Source organism: Apodemus sylvaticus, chromosome X (assembly GCF_947179515.1).
Source record: "Apodemus sylvaticus chromosome X, mApoSyl1.1, whole genome shotgun sequence".
NCBI lineage: Eukaryota > Metazoa > Chordata > Mammalia > Rodentia > Muridae > Apodemus > Apodemus sylvaticus.
Genome location: NC_067495.1, coordinates 61,564,931 through 61,591,911, shown reverse-complemented (window position 1 = coordinate 61,591,911; position 26,981 = coordinate 61,564,931). Strand labels below are relative to the sequence as shown.

The 26,981-nt window shown below is 47.8% G+C and overlaps 1 protein-coding gene across 3 annotated transcripts in view; it reads right to left on the bottom strand.

Moving 5' to 3' along the window:
- Positions 1-2,728: 2,728 nt before the first annotated feature.
- The window catches only part of Dlg3 (discs large MAGUK scaffold protein 3), a 51,031-nt gene continuing 26,778 nt past the window's right edge, over positions 2,729-26,981 (bottom strand). For all 3 annotated transcript variants that reach the window (XM_052170903.1, XM_052170901.1, XM_052170902.1), the window contains 11 exons: positions 24,984-25,098; positions 14,398-14,574; positions 13,831-13,906; positions 12,936-13,035; positions 9,508-9,549; positions 8,248-8,298; positions 7,582-7,683; positions 6,813-6,985; positions 6,254-6,363; positions 5,855-5,946; positions 2,729-4,915 (listed from right to left, as the gene is read on the bottom strand). In XM_052170903.1, the coding sequence (XP_052026863.1) occupies positions 4,809-4,915; positions 5,855-5,946; positions 6,254-6,363; positions 6,813-6,985; positions 7,582-7,683; positions 8,248-8,298; positions 9,508-9,549; positions 12,936-13,035; positions 13,831-13,906; positions 14,398-14,574; positions 24,984-25,098 (1,145 nt within the window). In that variant the 3' untranslated portion in view covers positions 2,729-4,808. The remainder of the gene's footprint in view (positions 4,916-5,854; positions 5,947-6,253; positions 6,364-6,812; positions 6,986-7,581; positions 7,684-8,247; positions 8,299-9,507; positions 9,550-12,935; positions 13,036-13,830; positions 13,907-14,397; positions 14,575-24,983; positions 25,099-26,981) is intronic.

The following is a 26,981-nucleotide window of genomic DNA, read 5'->3' as shown; positions in this document are numbered from 1 at the left end:
TTAGCATTTGAAATGTTAATGAAGATTATATTCAATAAGAAAAGAAAGGAAGCAAACACAGCAAGATCCTGTGGAGGATGCACGGTTGGAAAGTAAAGCCTGCCTGCAGGCCGGAATCTATTCAGTCCTGCCCTTGGGGTTCACACAGCCCACTGCTCACCCATCCGCTCACTGGCGCCGCACTGCAGGGCATGTGGGAAAGAGCAGACAGCTCTTTGAGAGAAAAAGTGCAAGAACAGGGACAGGACGAGGTCTTGAGCATGGTAAAGGCACAGGCTGCTGGGGCGCTAGGAGCACAGCTACTGCAGCCATAGGCTGTGTGTGTTTGGCTCGCTTCTCTGCCACATAGTAGCCATACAGTCAATCACGCTGGGCCTCAGTTTCCTTACCTGAACAACAGTGAGAATAAGACATCTCCTTCATAGCTGTTCTTGGCAACTGATGAAGGAACACACATGTGAATAGTGACAGATGACAATTCACTAAAGGTTGATTCCATCTCCCCGTGGGAACAGGGAGCAGCCCTGTGAGAGGCCGCATGGAATGAATCAGATCCTTGTACCAGGTCTTGACACCTTAAGGAGCCTTCTAGGTAACTAAGGTGGGCAGGTGGGCATTTACAGGCAGAGAAAGACCATGAACCAAGGGCAGGTTTGGGGGTGTGTGTGCTGGTTTTAGAGTAAACAAATGGTTACAGAGGGGCTGCTGACAAAGAAACCAGCCAAGATTTGACAGATAGGCCACACACCAAAGAGCAATGGCCCTGCATGGGTACCTCTCCTGGGGGGACAGTGAGGCAGGCAGCACCCCAGCCCCTGCTCCTCCCCTGGCTCAGTGCTGCTGATGGGCAACCCAGCGGAAGGGTCGGCTGTACAGGGTGGTTCACGCACTCTCAATATATGGAACAACCCACTAGAGGGACTCACTGTGCCCAGTGGGGATGGCTCTGCATATAGAAAGACTTGAGGTGTGATGGTGAAGTTCTGCCTTCTGACAGAGCATGGGGATCCACCCTGGGAAGGAATCCAGAAGTGCACAAGCTAGTTTTGCTTTCTCTTGGAAGTAATGGAAGCAGAGGCTTTTGAGGAAATTGGAATTTGAGCTTCCAAAGTTATTCGCAATGGCAATACTATGTCCTAGAGGTGCCAAGGAAATTACTGAATAGATTTAAAAAAAAAAAAAAGATTCATGGAATTGAAGCCATGGAAGCCTGGCTGGAAAGCAAGCCAGCAGACAAAACCTGAGGAGTGGCAAGAGTGGGTGGAGTCAGGCCATCCGCGTGGAGAAAGGCCTCAAGGCCTGGGCTCTGCTCAGCACAGGATACCCTGAACAGGTGAATGCTGGGAGCCCCTGCTCATCTTCTCGTTCCCTTGGCTTTGACAGTGCTTAAAACCAGGCAGGCACTGTCCCCTCAGGAAAGGCTGGTGGTCTTTAGTAATGCCTGTTGTGCTTGAACCCAGGGTCCCTTCCCGGGCTGTCTCAGTCCTCAGCCCCACATTCTTCTGGGTCCTTATTAGCTTCACTCCTGGCCCCTCAATATCAGCACTTGCTTCTGGTAAAGAGTGTACTTCCTGAGCTAATGTCTGAAAGCACTTTCAAAGTAGGCTAAAGTTGATAATCTGTGTTTGTTTGAACATTTTGTTTAGTCATAGGCATCAAACTGTGGCTATTTTTGAGTTCTTCCTGTTAGAGATGAAGAAATGTAGTCAGGTGTGGCTTCAGTCAGCGGCAGACTGGAGAGGACCCCACCTGACTCTTCACAGACACCAGGCCCTGCTGACGGGCCGGCCCCACACACCTGGCGTCTGTCTCCCCTTGGTGTTTCCAAGGTACTCAGTTGTTTTCTTGTGCTGGGGCTTAATTTCCTCCAGCTGTACTTCCTGTAAACGGGACATCAACTGTGAAGACAGAGTCTCAGCATAGTGTACTTGTTACAAGCCAAGTGAATTTCCTCAGCCCCGCAGAGCTCTTTAGGGGTTCCCTTTTATTAGGCTACCTTATAACACACGAAACTATATCAAGGCAAGCTCTGTGCATACCATGAAACCCCACAAATGAGAGGGCAATCACCCTTCCCGGGGCTCAGCCCACACACCTTAGCGGTGGCTCGACCATTCAGGCCTCACCCATGTACCTCAATCAAGGCAGCACCACTTCAGGCTTCTTCCCACGAGCTGCCGGCATGACATCAGCCATAGTCAGAAATACCTGCTTCAAGCCCTTCTCCCAGCCCCTTGAGGGCCCCAAGGACGACTGGCCCCCTCTCCAAGCTGGGCCCATCCTTTCTTCATTGTGGGACAGTGGGAGCTGGCAGGCAGGCAGGCAGGCAGCTAGCTCTCTCTGCCCATTCCTCTCATGCCGTGACGGCAGGCTGGCCCTGGCGTCTCTAGCATGCTTCTCTGTCCTGGCAGCATCTTCTACCACACAGAACTTTTAGAAAAGTGTCAGCATTTTGCCACCAAGGACATAGCCCCCACCCAGCTGAGAGTGTGAGGGCAACTTCTAGGCCAGGGTAGAAACCTCAGTATACAGTTTTAGTTTAGTTTTAGCAAAGGATCCAGTACCACCCAGGGCCACACCCCACCTGGTCAGTCGCCCCTCTCCCCACCCCCACCCCATCCCCCCACCCCCACCCCCAGCACTAGGAAACATTGGTCTGAATGTTCCCTTCTGTTGGGCCCCCACCACCCGACTCGACTACTTCAAGAAGGTCTCTGAGCCATTGTTCATTGCAACTATCATTTATTAAAAAATATATGTCTCCTTGGAAGGAACACTGGTAAACCAACTATTATCATGCTTACTTTGAATCTTTGCTTTTCTTCCCTGGGAGGGAGGGCTGAGCATTGTTCATATCTGTCAGTTACCATCAGAGAATCAACACTCCCCGCTCACCCCCTCCCGAGAGTCACAATCATCTGTCACTTTATTCCTCTTTGCCTTCAATCCAGTGTACTGCCCAAGAGAAAGCTGCTGCCTTTCCTTCCTCCTACCTCTGGGCCCCACGAGTCACAGTTAGCCTCATTATGCTGGTAGGATACCTGTGACCAGAGTTCCTGAATGTGGCTGGTAGTGCTTTAAAGTGTCAACCCTGCATCAGCTGCAATGGTCCTAACCCAGTTGAGGGCCAAGCGATTGATTCTATGTTCTCCCCTGCGTCATCCCTCCAGTGTGGAGGTGAGGGAGGCACGTTGGCTTCAAAGGAGCATAGTGAAGTGGGGGAGGGCCTGGACCACACCTGCTGCCTGCACTGGCTGCGGGAGGGAAACTACCTGGACCCGTCACTGCCATCAGACTCTGGGAAAAAAGCAACAAGATTTCACAGCTCACCAGTAAGCGAGTCTTAGCTCTACAGCTCAAATTTACAGCAAATTTAAGTCTACGTTCTTTTTGAAGAAACAGTAAGCTACCAGCTGTTGGTGAGGGGCTGGGGTAGGGCAAATGGAGCAGCTGCAAAAGAAAAGAACCCAAATCCAGCTCACTCCACGGCCGGGCAAGTCTGGCGCTCTTCCACTGTCCAGCACAGACAGAGCCAGAAGGCGAGCACCCCCTACGCCTGGCGGTGGCCCCATGAAGGAACCCCCTGGCTAAGTCCAGCATGGAAACTCTGAGCCCCAGCTTGTCCTCTCTGCCCTCACCAGCCCCTGCTCTCCATCTGCTGACTGGATGGCCAGGCCTAAGTTACTGCTGTCTCCCAGGCCTGGCTCCTTCAGAACCTCACAAGCCTTTAGAACACTGGCAAATAGGATTCTACGCATTCACTTAAATAGTAAAAGTAAAATTTGGAATAATGAAAAGGCTGACACAGTAGCACAACATGGTTTTGGTTTAACAGCAGCTTAAAAATGAACAAAAAGGAAACCTCTCATGCAGACACATCAGGCGGCAGAAAACAATAGGCAATTTCATCCGGAGCATCATTAGCCACTCGTTCTCTCTTTCTGCACAGGAATGACTGCCCCGCAGGGGCAGCAACTGCTTCTAGTCACATCTCCAATCTCAAGCTCCCAGCCAAAGCCCCTTCTCTTATGCTGTAGGCTGGCCCCGCCTGGAGCAAACCTTAGCTCTGAAGAGAATGACCAAATTGGAGTGCTTTGGTATAGCACTTAGTACTGTTGTCAACCCCTTCCCAACCAGGTGGGACATAAGATGGCATCTGATTGGAATATGAAAATTAAAGCATTTCTCTAATAACATAGTACCATCGATGGACGACGTCTTCATAGATTTTCTAGTCCCAATGTATGTGAATATATATATATATATATTATAGAAGAGTGTATAATATATATATATAATAATTTCTATATATTTTATATAAATTACATATATATATCTATATATAAATAAGATACTTTCTGTAGCCGTTACGTTGCACCGTTCAGAGCTGCAAGCCAGCAGTACAGGGTAGAAATGCCCAGGAGCACCTCATCACATGGGCTGTTTCGCTCACTTCACAAGCTGTGCAGTTGTCCAGAGTCTGTCTGTCCATCAGTCCTCCTGTCTTCTCTTCGCTTCTGCTGGGTGTTTATGATGGGCTTGCACCTGTGCTAGCGCGTGGGGAAGGTCCATGCAGGGATGGGCGCGGGCACATGATGAGTGAGATGGCATCATCCCAGACAAGAAACCAAACCAAAACAACAGTTTTTAAAAAAGAACAGGACTAGAAAACTCAATTTTTGACATATCTAAAAAGGGGGACAAGAACAGTAGTCATTTGTTCTCCCCGTGGGGACAGGAATGAAGAGGAAGGAGGGAAGAGGGACTTGATTTCTTCTGTTCACAAGAGAATGGTTGGAGGGGATTCTTCAGAGTTTTTCAGGGGATGGGACCCAAATGTAGTGCCCAGACTGGTCCTCAATGATTTGTTTGATTTTGTTATAAATCTCTTCCAGTGAGTCACCCTGTACAATGGCTAAAGTAAAGAGAGAACAAGATAAAATTACCACTGTGGTCCATAATAGTGACCCCAAGTCCCGGCCCTGGTAACAACCATCCTATGATGTCCCCAGGGTCTGATGGATGCTCACAGAAGCATGGGGTCTGGCTTCTTGTGTTATCTGCCTAGGGTTCAGAGCAGAAGTATACAGCTGGCTAGGTGCCCAGAGCCCAGGGCTGGACCTCAACTGCCAGTCAGTGAGACAGTGAGACTAGCAATGCCCAGGCAGTGTGTTGATTGGAAAGATGCCTGCTGAGTACCCACTGTGTGCCAGACACGGAAGCTCCCATTGCTTTTGCCGTGGGCTGGAAGCCTATGCCTCTAAAGCAGTTTCACTCAAGGATTTGGAAAATCCCAGTAACCTGGGGGAAGAGCAGAAAACCGTAATGTCTGGCAAGAGGCAGAGCTCCTAGGGGCCATCACATCTGTGTCACAGGTCAGCCCAGCAAACAAGGAAACCCATATGGATGATAAAAGATTCCAGAGACCCATGGTATGTGACTAATTTCTGACTTCTTTATTTGGCTGACCCAATGTTCCGAGTTTGAGTTTCCTCTCTGCCAGCCTGCTTATGTGCATCTAGCACTGTCCCCCACTCTTCCCCACGTTTACAACTGATCTTCACAAAGGACACACATGCAGACTGACCAGCAACTTAAACACCACACTAAGAAACACCAGCAAACATTTAACACCACCAAAGCATGTGGGGCAAAAACTTTCAGGCGGAAAGGAGACAGGAACGTGCCATCTCACAGAGCATGCAAACACGAAACACAGGAACCAGCAAAAGCCATGTAACTGGTGGCTGACAGGAAACGTGCATGCCTGGGGAACGGTCCGTGCTCGGTGACTGCGAAGCTCCCTGGCCATTGGAGCTCTGTCTACGTGTCCCTGAGCTAGCGTCAGTCATACCTGTAAAGTATTCTCCAAATTCCTGCTCCAGTTTCATGGCTTTGTCATAGATCTTATTTGCTTGTTCATATGTCTGCCGTCGGTTCATTTCCCTGCCAAAGACACAGAAGCAATGCATTTCCAAGGAGATCCTATGTCTTAATTAAGACAACAAAATGTTCTAGGTGTCCTGAAAATTCTGCTGAACAGCCACCTTAAAGTGGACCCTGGCTACCTCCCTCCTCACACCCTCCAAGTCTAAAAGGCCAACGAGGAAGGAGGAGCACACCTAGGCCCCCAACAGGAAGAACAGGAAGCACTCAGCGTTGCTTTCAGCCTTTGTCTGGGTGCTACCCCTGACCAGCAAATTGATCGATTTTCTTCCCTCTCCAGGGCCATTTGAGGCCCGTGGATACTTACATAAGTGCTTCAATGGACTTGGGCTTGATGAAAATGGCAATGGGGTAAAGTTGTGCTTGCTGCAGTCTCTTTATAGCGTTGCCGGAGACATCTAAGATGCAGTGCTTGCCCTGAAAAAGTAGACCTGTATCAGCTCATCGAGTCCCTGGCTATAGGTCCCCAAGAAATCCAGTAGCAAGCTAAACATCAGCCTGAGACGACCCCAGACCCATACATCCCTGAGGCCCCAAAAAGTTCCTGGAAGTTTCCTGTTTCTGTGATGGTTCTCTATGATGGTCAAAGACATCAGCTTAAAGCTCGGGGTTTAAGAGCACTGGGTGTTCTCCAAAACACTGAGGTTCAATACCCAGCACCCACACGGCAGTGAGCCGTAACAGTAAGCCAATTCCAGGGGCTACAACACCCTTACCCCATCATACATACAGGAAAAGCTCCAAAGCACATGAAATAAAGATAAATATTTCTTTTTAAAAGTACCACCTTACAGATTAGTGAAGCTCCCTGCCTTGTCTGTGAGGGCCCCCCTCACAGGTAGCCAGAACACCTCCTCTTTGCTTACCCTCTCTGCAACTGCCCGCACAGACTGGATGCTGGTCCCATAGAGATTATCATTGAACTGGCCCGCCTCTATGAACTTGTTGTCCTGAATATCCTTCTCCATCTGTTCCCGGGAAACCACAAAGTGGTAATCCTGTCCGTCTACCTCGTTATCACGCCGAGGCCGGGTGGTATCTGAAGGAAGGAAAAAGAAGGAAGGAAATGTTATGGGATCCAAAGGCAACGATCTGGGCTATTAAAAACCAACTTCATCATAGGAAGGACACAATATTTCTCAGATGAATGACAAAAACACTTGGAAAGATTTTGTCTGGCCTCTTTCTTCTTCCAAACTCCAGATATTATACACAGGGTCCTTGTGGGTAAGGTGGACCAAAAAGGTGGGGCTTCCTGAGGTATGGCCTGATAAATGATGCAATACTTGGTATTTAAGAAGCCCAAAAAATGATTCCTCAAAACTACTTTGTGTACAATGACTTGGGTTTAATTCCCAGTACCACAACCAAAACCCAAAACAACGATGGGTCTGTCCATTTGTAAAATTAATCCTGACTATCACCACACAAACTTTAACTCCATACATAGCATGAGTCAAGCAGCCAAGTTGGATGCCAAACCTACCACTATCCCTTACTCTGGGTTGCTACCTACTCTCATTGCTATCTGCTCTCTTCCAGGACGTCCCAAATAGCACTGATCCTAGACACTTGAAAACGTAGCACTTCCCAGAGTAGCAAACCTCACTCATCTGGGTCTGCCTGGGCTCTTACGTGGCACACAGGATCCAAATTTATGCGGGAACTCAGAGATGAGGTCATCATTGACTCGGTCCTTCATTGGGCCCAAGACGATCACAGGCCTGGCATAGTGAACTGGGGAAGGAGAGGACAAGACAATGAACAGTGGTCCCACGGGACAACCTGCCCTGCCTCTGAGGACAGAGGCTCAGTGGCCACCACTCAGATAAGACGAAGGAACTATTGTCTGGCTTTTAAATTAAAGACATCAAAGAACCTTTAAATTTGACAATCTAAAGTCTCAGGCAAGTCTTAAATCAGAAGCCTCTCCATTTCCAACAGATTCAGGAGCAGGTTCCACACAGACCCTAGCTACTAAGCAAGGTTCTTGCAAAGCAGATGCCCAGGGGAGGATACAGGTCTTTTGCCTGTGCAGCGACAACCTCCTCTGCTGAAACAGGCCTTCCCCTGCTTTCCTCTGAAATCCACCTGCCCTTTGGAAAGCATACTAGCAATGGGCAAATGTATCATAAGAGGTGTGTGCAGCATGGCATCCATCCAGTGATGCTAGGGAGGAGCCAAAGGCTGGATGTGCCAGGCCTTCTCCTCCCCTGCCCCCTCCCCTGCAAGCTACCCTCTTTACTAAGCCCCATGACCAGGAGACGAGCACAAAGGCAAGAGTCTCAGAAGGGGGCTTACTTTCTTGTCGTGTCACTGGCTCATATGACAAAATAGCATCCTCTTGTCCTTCTGCAAAAAGGGAAACACGTTAGTACTTTATGATCTGATGACTGTGTACAGCATAAACCACACCCCCACCCACCACAAAACAGTCTCACTTTCTGTTGGCAAGAAGGCTAAGGAGCCATTCACCAGCCTTGGGCTGGGCTGCTTTCATTCAGTGAAATATGACCCAATTATGGGGCTAGGCCCAGAAGTCAAGTCTCTGCCAAACCACCCCAAGCTCTAGAGAATTACTTCTTATAGGTAGTAGTTGGTTATATTCAGTAGCCCCCTGTTCTGAGAAAAATCAGAGAAGCTCCAACTGGTTGAAACACACCTGCAGAGTCACTTTACCTGAGTCCAGACCCTTAGGCCCAACCTCCAAAGCTACAAGCCTAATGATGCCCCTTAAAAGGCCTATTTACTTACCAATCTCACATCTCTTAAGCAGCATCTAGGAAACTTATGCATGCCTGAGCTAAGATCCCAGTATCTTTTAAGAGCAATACTGAGCTGGCTCTCTGCTCAGGGTGGATCCCCATGTGACCTGGCGATGATGAAACCTTCCGTAAAAAGTCACCAAGACACTTGGTGCTGGGTGACTGTGGTTCCCAGATGAGCTAAATGGTTCTGGGGAAGGCAGTGAGAGCTACAGGGAGCCACAGGACACTTGCTACAGATTTCTGGGTGGAGTCTTTAAGACCTCGAGTCACTGTAGCTCCTCCAAGACCAATGTTCCCAGAGCTTGTGAGATTTGAACTATGACTTCAATGCTGTAGTCATAGGAGCTCCCAAGGCCTTTGGGGCAATTCCTTTCCTGACTACGTAACCCGGCCAGAAGTTAAGGTGTTCCTAGGAGCCCAGAAAGTCAGATGGAAGGCAGAAGTCATTTTTCTTTTGGTCTCTGAGCAAATCTGTACAGCTGGTAGTCTCAGCAGCCTACATGCCCATGGCAGGAACCTGATCAGTAGCGGTTTATCCTCCCCAGTACCCCAGGGATGGTTTCAAGCCAGGTCCTAGCTAGAGCTATAGGGCTTATTCTCTCCCTCTAATCTACAAATTCCATCCCATCCCACAAGGTGAATGAGCTGGCCACAGCATCTCCAGGGGCTCAAAGTATACATGGCTAAAAGGAGCAGCAGCCTCTGAGCGGTGATGGTAGTGGCGGACACTGGAATGATGACGGCAGGGAGACATGGGGGAGCTACAGGACACGGGGGCATGACACACACTTACTGGAACTGCTTTCGCTGTCACTGGTGTTGGATGTCACTCCCTCTGCAAGCCAACAGAAAAGAGACTCCAATTCAGAACACACCACTGAGAGGTCACATGCAGCACAAACGCAAATGCGCCAGGAGTGAGACAGCGAGCTGCCAACCAAGTCAGGCCACGGGAGGCCTACCACATCCAGGCCGCCAACTGGGAAGCACAGCTCCATCCTGATATTCTGGTCACCTCCTTCGTGTCCCCAGAGCCCACTCAGTTTGCCAAGTCCCTCCATAGGCACTAGAAGCCTTATTTCTTTTCATAGCATTCTCTTCATCTAAATCAAGCCAGCTGATTTGGATGGCTTCCAAATCCTGCCTCAGAACTCATCTCCTAAGGCTAATGGGCAGGGAGGAAATGGATAAGGGCAGTCAAAGAGAAAAACTCAGGCATGCGCTGCTCACGCATTTTCTCCCAAAACAGAGCCACCAAAGGTACAGAATTGTGTGACACTCTCCAACTTAGAGGGCTGTCACTGGGTGGATGTAACAGTCACCAGGAGCACTCCTCTGAACTTTGGTGCTACCCACAGCCCTACCTCTATCAATGCTGAGGAGAACTTGGCTTCAGCAGTGAGGGGGATGCGCACTCCATCCACCACAAGACACATGTCAGATACACAGAGACAACAAGCCTCCCATCACACACAGTTGGGACCTGCCCAGCTTGGAGCATGGGTGGAGAAAGCTGAAGCAAAGAGCTGCATTCACAGCAGGCACAGATACGGCAGCCCTCTCAAAGAACAACAGGCAAATGGCAATGAGACACAGACACACCAAACTATGGAGAGATGCTGCTCCTTTCAGCCAGGACCACTATATGCTGTGCGTACCTCCCCAAGGGCTTGCTTGGTTGTCTATCACACGTGGCTAGCCCCTGAGCTCCCCTAAGGACAGGTCCTATGGCCTCCACCTTTATCCTTTATTGGGTGACAATATATGTGGACAGATCCCATCTGGAAGGCTGTATTCTGGATTTGCAATGAGCAAAGATGGCTGCTAAGGAACCTTCACCTAGGTCCTCCAAAATGGAGATGTCAGTCAGGGCTTTTCTAGGATAGAAATCACTCAGTGGTGTAGCTGGCCCCACCAGGCCAGCTTGGCTTCTTAGAGATGTTCTACAGACAGCTGGCCTTGTGGGAACACCTCAACTCCTGAGACTGCTCAGATGTGGAGTTTGTTCCCTGTCCTTGGTTAGAAGAACTAGTAAAGCTGTGGTTCCCAAGCTTAAGTCGTTGGCACAGGGTTACTTGAGAGAAGATTCAACTACCAGGCCCCATGGTCTCCACATCAGCTAAGCACTCACCGTGACCATGCACGTAGACCCAACTCACTTCTACAGGGCCGCTAAACTAGTACTCTATCACCCAGAGGTGGAGAAAGAATGCAGACAGGAAGACTAGAGATTTGTCAGAAAACCAGCAATCATTTGGAGTCACAGATTTCCTCCTGCCATGGGAAAGAGTCTCACAAACACTCCCCTCCATCACCCTTCCCTTTCACCCATGCCCCCTACATCCCCATCCCCACCCCCCACCCCCACCCCATGAGCTTCATCCATGCCACAAATACAGTTAATGGAGTGTAAGTTTGACTTACTCAGGTTCTTTGCTCCATAATAATCGTCACTTAACCCAGGGAAGTCCTGATTTCACAGACAACAGGGCCAGAAAGGGTAAGGGAAGGGGAGGGAGGGGAGGAAAGGAGAAAATCAGGGAAAAGAGAAAAAACAGAGAAAAACAACGAAGGGAAGGAAGAATACAGAGGCAGTTGAGCATTAGTGATAGGAGTATCCAATGAAGATTTAGAACTACAGTGAGGTGAAGACATCTGCTGAAGAAAGAATAGCCCACATCAGGTAAGATGGCTGGCGTTATGCTAGTCAGTTTGTGGCCAGAAGGCCTTGGAGTAGACAGGCTTTCTGAGGTAGTCTACAGCCCACATACCCATAGCTCATGACAAGCAACACTCCAAGGCTTAAAAGTACCTTCTTTGACCAAATGTGTAGTTTTAGAGGCCAGGTCTCTGCTTTGCCCCTACAACACATCTCCCATTGCTGCATGAACAAGACATGTCTATATGCCAAGTGTGCAGACAGAATTATCATCACCCTGGGAGCTTTGCCCCATACTATACCTTAGTCTGTCCAAGCCCTTCGTAGAAAACTTCTCTGTGGTAGCGTGCACAGAGTGTCCCTAAGCTTTGTTTCGGAACAGGTACCAGAACATTGCAACCCTATTGACCAGTAGGCACCCTGCTTGGCTAGGTCATTCAATAGTGACATGTCGCAGGCTGGGCTCCTTGGGGAGGTTCAGGGCTAATCCAGTAAACTGTGGCAGCATTATCACAGACCTTTGTCTTAGTTTCCATTGCTCACAAGTCCAATCAACCTCCTTAGTCCCCTATCACTGAGCAAGCACTGGAGAGTAAACCCTACTCTTCATTTTATGAAGATACCTCATTCTATCAGGGTACCCCAGGTGGCCACAATCCACACATAGCATGATCATAAACCAGGTGAGCCTACTAGGAGCCATTTTCTACCCAAACTAGTCAGTCTCCTGTCAGATCCTGTAGCCCTAGATGACAAGATTGCTCCATGAAAGATGGAGGAGTGATTGGAAAATGAGACATTTACAATTTACAATTTCACAATGATATGAATGAGAACCTACTGTACAAGCCTGACCTGGTGTTTAAGATTACTGTCAGAGCAACTTGTTTCTGAGGCATATGGTAGAATAAAGGGATTTAGTAGGATTGAATTGGTTCCTAATGCAGCCCAGTGTTGAGACCTGTTCTACCAAATCAGCTTTGTGTTTCTCAATAAATCTTTATTTAAATAATGCTGAGCAACACTGTGTCCACATCAACTCCCATAAGCAGGAAGGTTTTCTTGTGCTAACTGGCTCTGCAGGTGCCCTGACATAATAGGAAGCCTGCTGTGAATCATGTGGGTGTCCTGTGTGCCTAAACACACATGAGCATTCCAGAAGCAGCCCCAACCTTAGGGACCTGAGGAGGGACAGGCTCTTCTCTTAACATTTATGAATGAAATTAAGGGGAAGAAAAAACAAGAGGTGAGAGCCGAGAGAGCAACACTTAGTCCCTTCAACTTGTTCTCTTGAAAAACCATTTTCTAACCCTGACACTAGCTGCAAACCATTCCTTATCACAATAGCACAGCTCTGTCTCACACTTCCAACATAGGTGCCTGGAATATCCTTAGAGCCTCTAACACTCCAATCTAAGCGAGGAGCTGGACAAATAAGGCCCAACCTCTCATTGTGCAGGCCAGGTTCTATCCTGACTACAAATAGGGGGGGGGGGCAACTAAGGGCAAGAAGGCAGGGCTGCCAATGGTCTGCTTGCTCTCTGGACTCTGCTGCTACTTACGTTCCTGTATGCTGTTCTCCTGGGCCATGTTTTCTTTGCTCTTGTAAAATGGAAACTTTCGAGAGAGGCGAAAACTCTTTTTACGTTTCGTTTTGATCGACTGTGAAAGAACATGAAGATGGAGGGTGGGGGGAAGGACAGAAGGAGGAAAAAAACAACAATGGATTTTAAAGCATGCAAGAAAAACTAAAATGGACAATGATGAGCTAAATAAAAGACCATCTTTCACAAATGGAGTCTATGAGATTAAATGAAAGTTGATGTTAAGAGGAGAATTATGTTTACAGGAAAATGTAGAGATGTTAGATGCTCTACTGAGTCCAGCATCACTCACTGACCTTCCTACAGAATAAAGGTCATTGTTGCCTCCTAGACACAGCCCTAAGGTGCCACTGATACAATCATCTATTCCTCATCTCTCTTCCCTCTATTGCACCTCAAGTTCTTTGGCCTTTGCTGCAAAGCTCATAAAAGGAAATGTGAAACGAGCAAGTCCCCTTGCCCCATGCTGTCTGAAGGCAAGCAGATGCTCTGGGGCTGCCCTTGGCGAGACGGTATGGTACCAACAGGTTCTGCTAGGTCTCCACGGCTCTGGCAGAGTCTACTGCCAGAAGACAACCAGGAGTGGTTTCATCTTTCCCACCAAGTCAGCCAGCTCCACCCCTTCGGGAGACAGTCACCCAATAGCAGGGCCACACATGCTAACTGTGGGCTTTCAGGGATCCTGCAGCTTGCTAAAAAGCAGGCAGTTTCCTAGCAGGACAGAGCCAGCCCTCGAATAACAGACAGCCTTTCATGCTCCCCAGCTCTCCTGTATTTCCACCCAGATTCCAAGCCTCTCACCCTTCTTTTACACTCGGGCTGACTGCCTTGGGAGCCTGGGGTCCCCACTTACCCGATTCGACTCAATCATCCCTGTCCTGGCATGGAACTTCACAGTCTTCAATCGAGCTCGCTCTTTCTTTTCAACCCTGTTTGGGAGTCAAGAAGTCCAGTTACTGCCAGCACAAGGGCTCAGCAATGGGCTGTGTCAGGCACAACCTCTACACAGGCTTATTCAGCGAGTCCCAAGTACTGACTGTTTTCCAAAAGGCCTAACAAGGCATATACCGGGCTCTCAAGCAATTCCCAGTATGACAGGCAAGCAAAGACATACACACACAAGGACTGGTGTGCTGGAGCACAACTGATTCCTAGCACTCAGGAGGCAGAGGCAGTAAGACTGCAGCAAGTTCAAGGCCAGTTAAGGCTACGAAGGAAGTTCCGGTCTAGTCCTAGTCGTGCTACAGAGTGAGACATTGTCTCATAAAACAAATAAAGCAACCAGAAGGTGGGTAGGAAGGGAAAGAGGGAGGGAGGGAGGATGAGAGAGAAGAGAGAGGGAGGGGGGAGAAGAGAGGCAGAGACAAGAAGGAGAACAAGAAGCCAGGAGAAGCCATGCTTAAACACCCTGACAGCTCACCTCTTTTTACTCGGGATCACACCAATCTGCTCACTCTCTCCGTGTGGGGTCACCAGCCTGGCTTGCCACCACTCATCATCAGAGGCGTTAATGACGTGCAGAATGTCGCCATACGAGAAACTGAGTCCCTGGCTTGGTAGGCAGCTGTCACGAGTCCGATCATAATCAAACAGGGCCCTGAAGCAGACATAACAAGTGAAGAGAGATCATCCTACTTTTGAATTCTGAGAGACTGGCAGCCAGACAGGATATTGAAAGAGAGCCAAACTAATAGCGCTGCACACAGGAAGGAAGAGACCATGTGAGACAGCGCCTCGTTTCAGGCCCCAATTTGTGCGTGAGTATGTACGTGTGTATGTGTGTGTGTGTGTGTGTGTGTGTGTGTTCCACAAATCCCATCTCCTCCAAGCTTCTAGACAGCTGGGATATGAGAGAGAAGGAGATTTGGAAGCAAATGTCAAAGAAAGCTCCAAAGTTTAGGTCCTAGTGAAGCTGGTCTACAATGTACCACCAGAGCTTCCTGCTCAGGGAACAAGCACCTAAATAAATCTAATCATCTCATCCCTTGGTAACTGTGTGGAGTCAGCACAAATAGGAGACTTCAGAAACACATTATTTATGCATATGTATGTGTATTAAAGGGTATGCGATATGTATGCTGATACCCACAGTGGCCAGAAGAGGGCATGGGATCTCCTACAGCTGCAGAAACAGGAGGTTTTGAGCTGCCCACCTTGGATGCTGAAAACCAAACTCAGCTCCTCTGGAAGAGCAACTAATGCTCTTAACTGCTGAGCTACATCCCCCCCCTCGCCCAGAAACACACACACACACACACACACACACACACACACACACTCCTCCTGCTCCTCCTATTGTGACAGGGTCTAACTATATAACTCTGGCTGTCCTCAAACTCACAGGGATTGATTTCCTCTGCCTCCCCAGTGCTGGGATTAAAGGCATGTGCCACCATGCCTGGCGCTCTCATTCTTCTTTAACAGGACACACAGGCCAGGGGATCCAGTGCCCAGTGCTAAGATTTTCCTTTCATTCCAGCTGTCTCACTTAGCAGGAAGCTACAAGTCCAGATCTCCATGTATACAAGCCCAGAAGAAAGACAGGGTATAGAAACAGAACCCTCTTGAGAATGGTGCCAAGACAACTTGAAGATGAAAATAGTCAAGCTCTAACAATAAGTCCTTTAACTCACAATGCTTGCACTCCTAGCAATAAGGGCAGGGGCAGAGGCCAACAGATAAAGCATTTTGTCTACAAGGTCTTTTCCAAACTCTATGTAACAGGAGCAATGCATTTGAAATGAATTGATTTCCATGCAACCGAATGCAAGGCTGTTCTACAATGACCAACAAGCTTGAGCAACGGAATTCTAACAGATGAGCAATACACAGCGACATTGGGAGTTCCAAAACTGAAGTAGAAGAACAGAATTTGTAGTAAGCACACATTAGTTTGGAAGTTTGGAGAGGGAAATAGAAAGATGCCAAAATGAATCAGGAATTGGGTGAGGTGACACAGGCTGGTAGTTAAAGCACTAGAGAGGCTGAGGCAGAAGGACCCTGAGTCTGACATACATGGCACAGTGGTTTGAATGGGAATGCCCCCCATAGGCTCATATGTTTTAATGCTCAGTCCACTTGAAAGAACTGTTTGGAAAGGATTAGAAGGTGTGGCCGTGTGGGAGGAGGTGTGTCACTGGGGGTGGGCTTTGAGGTTTGCCATTCTCAGTTCTCTTTGTCTGCTGCTTGCTGATTAGATACAAGCTCCTGGCTACTGCTCCAGCACCATGCTTCCCTCCCTGCTGCCATGCTCCCACACCACAATGGCCACAGACTAAGCCTCCAAAACAGTAAGCAAATGCCTAAGTAAATGCTTTCTTTTATTAGTTGCCTCTGTCATGGTGTTTTGTCACAGTAATAAAAAAGTAAGTAAGATAACTAGTAAGATCCTATCTCAAAAACTGAAAACAAAATTAAAGCCAAACAAAAAAACTGAGGGGTGTGTGTGTGTGTGTGTGTGTATGTGTGTGTGTGTGAGAGAGAGAGAGAGAGAGAGAGAGAGAGAGAGAGAGAGAGAGAGAGAGAGAGAGAGAGAGAGAAGTATGTCCAGTTAGCTGGGTAGAAACAAAGTATGTTTTAGCATCCGAAGAATTGGGCTTGATCTTTGGTGACAACAACAGCAAGCAGGGGACATAGGGGAGAGTTGATATAAATGAGTTTTCTAGATGCCAAGAATCCAATAATTTGTCATTTTAAAACATCTGAAAGTTTGACTAAAACCTCTATGGCATGTCTTCTGAGGTAAGTTCATGCGCTGCAGCACATTCGACACACACAGAGCTGAGGCAGCAAGAACGCCACATTAGGACTGTACTGTTCATTTTGTTTTGTAACCACAGCATGTGTTCTCTTTACAATTTCCAAAAATGTAAGTCGATTAATGGAGAAATTGAGAAACAGCTCCACTAAGTACAGGCTTGAGCCTTTTACCTCAGGAGAGGCTCTAAGTTCCCTGGCAAACAACGTCAAAAGGTTATATAACTCCAAATTCCCATTAAAAAGTAGCACCTGTTCCATTTGGCTTTTGTTTGACAGCTTTATGAATGATTGGACAAGGATATCAAAGAAAGGGATGGACAACGCTTGTTAGCTCTGTTAAGGACATACAAACATGGTATCTCAGTTTTAAATTGTGAACTAATATGTAATGAACCCAAATGAGGAATTGAGACTTCCCCGTTCTATCAACCAGGGCTGCCAATAGGAAAAGAACTCAGCAGAACACTGGGGCCTCAAAGTTCACGCTGTCCACTTTGCTGTCTAAAAGAGGAAATTTCTTAGACATGATATGGGTTTTTCTTCAAATCTACTCCCCTTTTCCTGCAGAAATTCTGATATGCTAAGAACTAGAAGATATCCTCCAAATGAAGGCCAGACCTAGACATACACAGGACATTATGAAGCACTGTATGGTAGGCAACCATCAGACCAGGGCCCTTAAATGTCAAAAGCATTCATAATTCCAGTTCCAGGGGACTTGACCCTGTCTGACCTCCACAGGTGCCAGGCACATACATATGCATATACATACATGCAGGCAAACCGCTCACACACACAAGTTTGAAAAATCTAAACAGTGAACCTCTACCATGGTTGCTAGAAGAGAGGGGGTCATTTTCCTCATTGATAAGTTTCTCAAGCTCCAGTAAAGAACTCCATTCGTGTTCATGCAAGGACCCATAATTAACCTCAGTGGGTCACACACAAAAGGAACAAGAAAAAGTAATGGGGGTGAAAATGACCAAAATCCATGCTCCTCTCACCCATGAAATTGTCAAAAAATTAAAAGAAAAAGTTATGGCCTTCTATCAATGACGGTTGGCCAAGCAGCCTAGAGTCCTAATAAAGGGACAGCCTCAGCCTTTGATTCTCAGCACCTCCTTCCTCCAAGCCTCTCACAATTCCTCCCTCTTCACCTTTAGCCTAAGGAACTAAGGTAGATACTAGCTCTTTTAAAGCCAAACTGAATCACTGTCCCAGAAGTGAAGTTTACCATATGCAAGGCCCAAATGGCACAGAACCATTTCAACCTCTGATTCAAAGAGACAGCTGGAAGGAAAAAAGAAAGCCAAACCTTTTGTCCTCACACACCCCAAAAAAGGACATAATAAAAACTAAAAAGATCTGCAGTGTGTGTGTGTGTGTGTGTGTGTGTGTGTCTGTAAGCTTACCCAAGGACAGGTGTGTTGGAAGAGTAAGAATTTAAGAAACCCCATTTTCTTCTGAATCGTAATAGAATTTTTAACTTCTTCCTCAATTATTATTATTATTGTTATTGTTGTTGGCCATGAATGTCACAGCACATTGTGGAAATCAGAGAACAACTTTGTGGAGTTGATATCTGCCTTAACCTTCGGGTGGGATCCAGCCAATCAAACTCAGGTTATCAGGATTTCATACTCTATGGGAAGCACTTTTACTCACTGAGCCATCTTGTTGACCCAATACAAAGACGTTTATGAAGTTAGGGTTAAATTAAGAACCGGTGAGGTCAATGAGAACCTCCACTCCTGTTCAAGGCAGGAGAGACCCAGAAGTGTCCAGGTTCATGTCCCAGACTGATGTCCAGCATTCCAGAAGGTTTCCAAAGGTCTTGGGAGCTATATTGTTTAAGAGGTGACGTTTTAAATAGCTTCAAAGAGATAAACTTGTGAGGGTTGCATATAAAAGATCCAAAGAAGTCATAAGCACCTTGCACAGCCATTGAGGCACCTTAAACTTAACAAGCAAGAAAATACAATGAAAATGCAACTCCCTGGAGGGGACTGGTTAGGCAGGTTTTCCAACACAGAGCAAACAAGGACAGTTTAGTACTAATAGCCTAGAAGGCAAGGGGCTGCTTCCACAGAACTCACTCATGATGGTGCTGACCTCCTGACCTACAGGCCACCAGTTTTGTCCTCTGTACAAATCCTCCATGGTCCAGCCCAAGTGCTCCTGCTTTGTGATACTACACACTCCAAATTTCCTTTGTAATCCATTCCAGATATTTGGCAGCCTTCCTTTATAATTTCTATCTACTACAATTTAATTCTTGCATGATTATTTTTGAGTTTCCATAGCAAATCACCAAGGAAGTCCTTCTCAGTGCTTGTGGAGGGTGGATGAGCCCAGGCTATCCCACAGAACACTCTCATGTTATTATTCCTCAGTGTTCTGCTGTGTTTCCCTTCCATCGAAGCTGGGGCCTGGGGTATCACTAAAGTGTTAAAGGAAGCACATTTGAAGACTGAACAGCCTATCTATTGCCTGGTTGGCCTACTATGAGTTCAGACAACTATAAAGTAGCAGTGATACACCAGCTCTTGAAAAGTTTCCATCAACTTCCAAGAACAACCTAAAGCTCTAAAGCCAAAATTTTCAGGGGACACTGAGTGTGGATCATAAGGCTAGCACCAAATGTGGCTACCAGAGTCAAGTATCTTGATGCACCTTCAAAAAGGAACAGGTCAGCGACTTCATCTCTAGTCTATTTAAAAGTGTCAGGCCCTAAAGAGCAACTATGAATTTTAAGAGACATTCAAGGACCAACAACCCATAATAAGAGACCATGCAGGGCTCACAGGAATGCTGAAGATGCTGAGAAGAACAGAATGATTACTGGCACTACTGTTTGGAAGCAGGCAGTTCCAGCAGCCACTGGTAGCACCGATGATTTCCATACATTTACTGGTGCTTTTTAACACAAGCCTGGATATGCAGTTCAGTTCATCAGTAGTGTGCTTGCTAGTACATGTGAGGCTCTAGATTTGACCCCTAACCCTGCAAAAATAAATAATATTGCCACCACCTCCAATTATGTCAGACAGAGAAGCCTGCCAATATTTTCTTTTTAGCATCTTCATCCCCTACTGGAGCTTAATGAATAAATCAAGCTGAGCTTCAAAGATCATCACCCTGGGCAAAGTGTCCTGTTGTTGACGGAAGAAGCACACTCCAGTCTTTTCTGAAGACCAAGCCAATACACTAACATTGTGTCATTGAACCAAAACTACAGATGCCTCAACAGGATTTCCATTTCAGAGTGGAAGGAGAGTGGGAGATGGCCAGTCAGGAGGCCAAAATTCGTAAACCACCACAATGTTGTCCTGAGGCTGCAAAGAATGCAGTCAGATGAGTCTGCACAGACTTTCCAAAGCTACTTGCACAACTGAGCATCTTGGGCAACCTTTGGAGTCCTAGGTCATTCATTCATTCATTGATTCATTCATATATAAAATCAAAGTCAGGTGTAGAATTTGAACCTACTCGGCAGCATTGTCGTGCCTTCACAAATGGCCTAAATCAAAATCCAGCCAATGCACTGTGAGCCAGTGGCAAGAGAGGGGACGTCTGTGGTCCAGTCCAGCAAATACCACAGTAGCAGAGCAAAAGCCCTAGGCTGGGCACACACAAAGGCTCTGTTCATCACACTCACCCAATAAGAGGTGGTTCTGGTGTAGTAAAGAGAGGAAAAGGCTTTCCTGTTAAGTTCCTGGTGGTTTTAAAGTCGATTGCCAGTATCCAAACACTGCTGTCTTTCCTTCCTCCCCCTGATCCTCTTGAAAACTCCCATAACCCCAATGTTCAGAACAGCTGTAGCACCCTAGGGTTCCACCTGGTACAGTCCAGTATAACTGTGACCTGTGACGGGGTTACCTCTTTCAAAATAGCTTTGCAAACCTATGCAAAGAGGGAGATAGATCCTTGGGAGGGGAGGGTAAGGGAGGGCAGAGGAAGGGAGGGCAGGGGAGGTAAAAGGAAGGGAGAGAAGGAGTGGGGAAGGGAGGGGAGGGGGAGGGGAAGAGTAGGAGAGGAGAAGAGGGGGAGGGGAGGGGATGGGAGGAGGGGAGGGGAGGGGAAGAGTAGGAGAGGAGAAGAGGGGGAGGGGAGGGGACGGAGGGGAGGAGAGGGAGGGAAGGGGAGGGGAGAGATGGGAGGGGAGGGGAGGGAGGGGAGGGGAGGGAGGGAGGGAGGGAGGGGAGGGGAGGGGAGGGGAGAGGAGAGGAGAGGAGAGGAGAGGAGAGGAGAGGAGAGGAGAGGAGAGGAGAGGAGCAAAACTGAAACCCAAACTGAATGTAGCCACCCTCTGGGTAAAAGTCAGCTGCAGGAGGACAGGAACCAGAGCACCACTTCCCTGGATCTATCCCAGCAAGCAGGCTCAAGCTATTAGTTCTGCACTACTGCCTTCCACAGAACAGGAAACATAATGTTTAGTTGCTCCGCTGATGTAAAAATAAATGTCAATCACGGTATAAAGTGGCCATTCTTGAGCATTCTGGCTGTTAAAAACACATTTTGTACCAGACTCACTGGCATAGGCCTGTAATCCCAGCTACTTGAGATGCTGGGGTGGGCGGAGCTCAAGATTGAAGTCAGCCTGGGTCACACAGTAAGATTCTGTCTCAAAAGAAAGAAAAAGAAAAGAGGGCTGAGGATAGGGCCTGACAGAGTATGCGTGAGGGCCTGGCTCAGTCAGCCCTGAGTGCTGGGGATACCAACTGATCAAACAGTAGCAACCAGCGAAAAAGAAACAAATCGCTATACACAGGGACCTGAAGAGCTAGCTGGGGATGTATATTTTTACCAGCACTCCAGCTAATCCCATCAGTTAGGGAGTTGGGGAAACTGAATGAATTACACTTTATTAAAGGTCAGTGCAACTCAGTTCACATTCCAGTTTGGGAGTTTCCGGGCTGTCTCATTCAAGCCTCAGTTTTCTCATATGCAAAACGGGATTGTAATGTGCCATTATTTAAAGGATTTTTAAAACCATTTAAAGAGAAGACTAAAGGTCATGATGCATAGGCGCCCTTGGGTTCCCTTTAAGCTGAAGATGGCAGCACTCTCCTAAAAGCTGCAGAGCACAACAGGCCCAGAATAGTGCTTTAGCTCAAAGTCTGCAGCGCCCAGGGCAAAAAGTCACCCAGGCTCTTGTATAACCCCCTCAGGGACAAAAAACCAAGTATTTTCTCTCAAGTGCCAGTCCATTCCATTTCAGACTTTTTATTATGAGCTCTTTCAGCCTTACATTGAACTGAAATATGCCTTGGGTGACAGAACAAATCTAATCCCTTTCCACATGACAAGGTAAGGAAATTAACTTAAGGAGCGCTAAGAGGAGGGAAGGAGCCCAGTTTGAATAAGGCCTGTCAGACATGTGAAGGGAGCAGCTTTTTTTCCTGCGCATGTTCATCAGGTTGTTGATATGCAGGTTTGAGGCTGTCATTTATACAACACTACGATGTAAAGTTCTGAAAAGCAATGGTATTGCCATCTCGGGCCCAGGGCTAAGGAGATGGTTTAGGGACAGTTAGCAAGGCAGACAGAGCCTTTAAAGCAGCAGGCAAAGGCTTTGTAGAAGCACAGATGATGACGTCAGACTGGCCCAGAAGAACCAGTGAACCAGTCACTGAATATGACGGCCATGAGGTCACTGCTGATCCCTGCCAAAGGCTCCTCTGAAGCCTTCTTGGGCTGCTCAGGAATCATGTCACCAGGCTAAAAGGCTCCCAACATGTGAAGCCACTGAAGAAGTGACTGGAAGAGGTGGCAGTGGGGAGTACATGACTCCACAATTTCCCAACCTGGATGTGAGGAGGAGACAAATGGATTTCTTTGTTCATATGCCTAGGGAGCAACACTGCCTACTCCATAAGACTGTTTTCTGGACACTAAAAACAGGGACTTGTTCTTGGGGGTGTGGACACGGCTCAGTCGGAAAAGTACTTGCTGTGAAAACATGAGGCCCTGAGTTCAATCCCTAGCACCTGCACAAAAAATGCTGGGCATGATGGTGTATGATGCCTGCTTGCACTCCCACAGGGAAGCAGAGGCACGGAGAAATCCTGGGCTCTCAGACAGTCCTCCTAGCCTTCACCCCCTCTACCCCCACAAGCATATGCGTGCGCATACACACACACATACACACACCACATACATACCACACACACACACACACACACACACACACACACACACACACAGGTATACAGGCATAGGGTTGTTGAGTCCAACACAAACAAAAAAGAATCACACTTTCCTCAATTAATGTCTGCATCTGCCCCGTTTCACTAAAGGACTTGCTTTTCTACAGAGTAGTTTCTTAGGGAACTAGTGTTTCCTGCCACAGCGTTCAGAGAAAGAGAGGAGGTAATAGTTTAGGGAACTATTGGTATCAATGGATTTTTTTTCTTTTTAAGATTGTGAGAAACAAGCTGAAACTGTCTGTCCAGGCCTGTAATCCCTACTACTCAAAAAGCTAAAGGAAGAGGATCATAAACTCAAAGACTGGACTGGGCTACAGAGAGCAGGCCAAGGGGTTAACCCAGGAAAGGGCTCCCGTCCCAGCAGTCACCATAAAACATGATGTCCCTGATTGCCTGATTGATCAAACAGTTCCTATTCTAAACCATATCTACTTTCCTCCGAGGACAAAGTTATCTAGCCAAGGTTAGGAGCAGATTACATAAAACTACTTCACTAGAAAGAGTCATGGTCTTTCCCTTCCTTCCCAGAGTCCAGGTGAGTGGATCCCCTTCCTGAGCCACAGAATGGTGTCCCACATCAAGAGCCAGTGCCCGGTTCCTCTACCCAGGCAGGGACAGCACTAGCAGAGGCTAGGCGGAGAGGAGAGAGCTAAAAATACAGCTCTCTGAAGGAACTGTCTTGCCTAAAGAGAGCTTCCCACGCACACCGAAGCGCCACATCTGCGGGGGCTGGAAACACGGAACGGAACAATCCTGACCAAGTCACATAAATATTACCCACTTTGGGGGTGACAGCACATGATGACAGAGACCCCCCACACACACCTCAGGGGACCCACTGTCCATGTTGTAGATCCTGAGCAAGAGCTTTAGTGACCACCAACAGGCCTTCCTTCTCCAGGAAGGAGACTGGAAAGATGGCTGGGTCTTGCCAAGCCTCTCTCCTCTCAGGTGCTGCCGGCAGGAGGTGAAAGCAGCAACAGTTCTCCACCCACAAAGAGCAGAGTGCAGGGTTCACTCTAGAAAGGAACTCTAAGGAGGCTAGTGGGCCTTCGAGGCAAGGAGCGCAGCCTAGGCTGACTCCCCCGTGCAGCGGGGTCACTGACAACCGACTGTGGAAAAAGAAAAGCCAGCACAGCACGTGAGAGCTGCAATTAGCATTGACATCAGTTAGATACCGTCATTTCACACCCCAAGGACACAGTAATTGTCACGTTTCCAGGCAACTGGCCTCTCCTTCCCGCCTCCGGCAAGTATCAGAGGCCACCATAAAGTGTTCAACCAGTTAAATCAGCCTGGGAAGACTACTGGCTCTGGGGAGCAACCCCACCACCTTTCCGGAAGGCAGCAGACATTATGGTACTGGTGACCAGTACCATGCTCAGGAGCATGGCAGGAAGAAGGAAACAACCCCTGATTCTGAGAAAAGGTCAGTGTCCCCTTATCAGTCTGCGAACTGAAGGTTTTATACTTTGACCCTTGAAGGGTCAACAGCTCAGTCTTTGACAATGCCACTACATACCTTTGAGCAATAAGCTGTCCCTGCCTTCCCCTTCTTAGTGTGCATACGCCTATGAATCACATGCCTCAGGTGGAGAGGGGGACAGGAACATAGCAAAGCATCCAGAATGCAGCAACCTGCCAGCTCTTTGGTGTCTCAAGAGGCCCAGTAAGGACACTGTGATAATGGCTATGCTCAGACACAAAGCCTCATGTCTATCAGGCATATGTGAAAGGAGATGCTAACTTTCCTCCTCAAAGTACAGACTGCCAAGAACCATAGTCTAAATTTTCAAGTGTTATTTGAATGCTGACTAGCAACAATCACCTAATCGTCTTACAATAGAGCAAACCGAACATTTCCCAGACTGACTCATTGGTGAGTGAAAAGGAAGAAAGTTACTTTCACAAAAGGGAGGAGATGCTGACCATAAAATCCACACCAAGAGCACACGGTACAAAGTGTTGGTTTAGTGCAGGAAGTACACAATCCCCACCCTACCTGTTAGACAAGGGTGGCTAGGCCGGTGCTCCTTACCTGACATACAAGGACCTCTTCTCACTGGTTCGGAGAGACCCAGACCCAGAACTCATGCTGCTGTTCATCATCTGTTCTCGCAAGTCATGTATCTTGGATTCAAAGCGACTGTACTCTGTCGGGGAGACAAGGGGGAAAGAATGAACCCAAGGAGCTCTCTCGGCCAGCACACCCTCGGCCAGAAAGTCAGGAGGACACTTGGCTTCAAAGCAACCGGGAGGTGGAATCTTTGCTTTCATAAGCAGAGTCCCTCCCCCAAGTTGAGAAAGACAGACCAACCCTCCCCACCAAGAAGGTAAAAAAGCACCGAGAAAAAGACAGTTGTATCTGGGCATGTCAAATGGAAACCGCTTTTATCTGCTTCAAAATCTCACTGATCCTTAAAAAAAATAACCACTGGAAAGAGGTTCCAGAGTAGCCTTTATCAATCTTTAGAGCAGGCACTAAGGCCCAAGGAGAGCAGATGGGCGAGGAGACTTTCCCAAAAAGCTGACTGCAGAGAACAGATGGCCCTGAGCCACAGGGCAGGGGGGCTGGAAAGCACCAGAGGCTATTCCATCACTGTTAGGTAAGGAGGACAGTTTGCCCAGGGTGACTTTTTTAGTGGAGACATAGTAGATCCCAGCATAAAGTCTAAAAAGAAACAAGCTGCAACCATGTGTCCAGCATGAAATCTAGAGCTCTCCTTACACAACATTTTCAGCTCTGTAATTGCTTTGTAAACTGGGGTCTACTGCGAGGCACACGGTAGAGAAATGTCAGAAAACAAGGCAGACTTCACTGACAAGCTGACTTTAAAGGCAGTCAAAATTTATACTGAAGGTTGAAGACTGAGTAACTGCTTAAAACCGCTTCCAGGTGAAATTTTTTACACAAGCATTTTTATGCACCATAGAGGGGTTGGCAAGAAGCAACCCCACCTAGTCAGTGTGACTCTGTGGGAGAAAACACAACACCTGCTCCAACACCTGCCCTCCCCTCCGCTCCCTCAGCTCCCTGGGCAAAGCAACCTGACCTTCAGCTGGGTGAAGAGGGAAATGCGCAGAAGCCAAGGTGAGGACGGTAGGGTGGAGCTAAAAGTCACGTAAATCCCTCCTCTCAGTGTCTCTTTCTTCACCGTGGTTATCAATGGAGCCAACTGGTTAATTCGCATGTTCTTTCATTCATCACGCACTGCGTGTTACTGAGATTGGTCCTCATTACTTCCTCCTGTCCCTACAACCCTGGAGGAAGCAGTTGCCTCACTGACTCACCTATTAAATGGTGGCGGGGAATGGAGAGGGGGGGTGCACAGCAGCCGGACATTGTGCCTGTTCTGAGACTTACAAGGCAACGAACACATCAATATAAATAAGCTGTCCTAATCTAAATGTAAAGGGTGGTGACTGCTTTGTCATAGACGCCTCGGGCTGCTCAGAGAGACAGGATACTGGCCTCACCCCAGGGCTTGGCCTCTAACCCCTGAATCAGGGCTCATTTCTTGCTCCTTCCTTCCAGGCCCTGCCTTCTGGCTCACCCACTCAGGGAAGAAGCATGCAGGCAGTACTTCCTTGGTGATGAGGAATCCAAGAATTGTACACAGAACCTGGACTGAGTTTAGCGCAGTGGTTCATACCAGTAACCACAGCACGTAGAAGACCCAGAAGGGTCATAAATTCCAGCCCAGCCTGGAATACAGTCCAAGACCCTGCCTTTCTAAAACAACACAATCCCCAAACTCAGAACAACAACAAACGATATCCACTCTGTCTGCAAGTGTTTCGCTCTTGTCTATGCATTGCCTTCTTTGGAGGTGACCCTGCCCACTGAACTCTAACAGAGCAGCAGCAGGCCACAACGGTTGCTTAGTAACTATGTTTCTCAAAAAAAAAAAAAATTCCTTTAAAAACAACCACCAAGCCACCATTTCCTCAACACTCATAATCCTGGGTTGATAATTCTGAGTCAGGGGACCCAATTAAAGTAAGAAAGGGAAGGGGAGCAAAGTCGGTGCTTTGA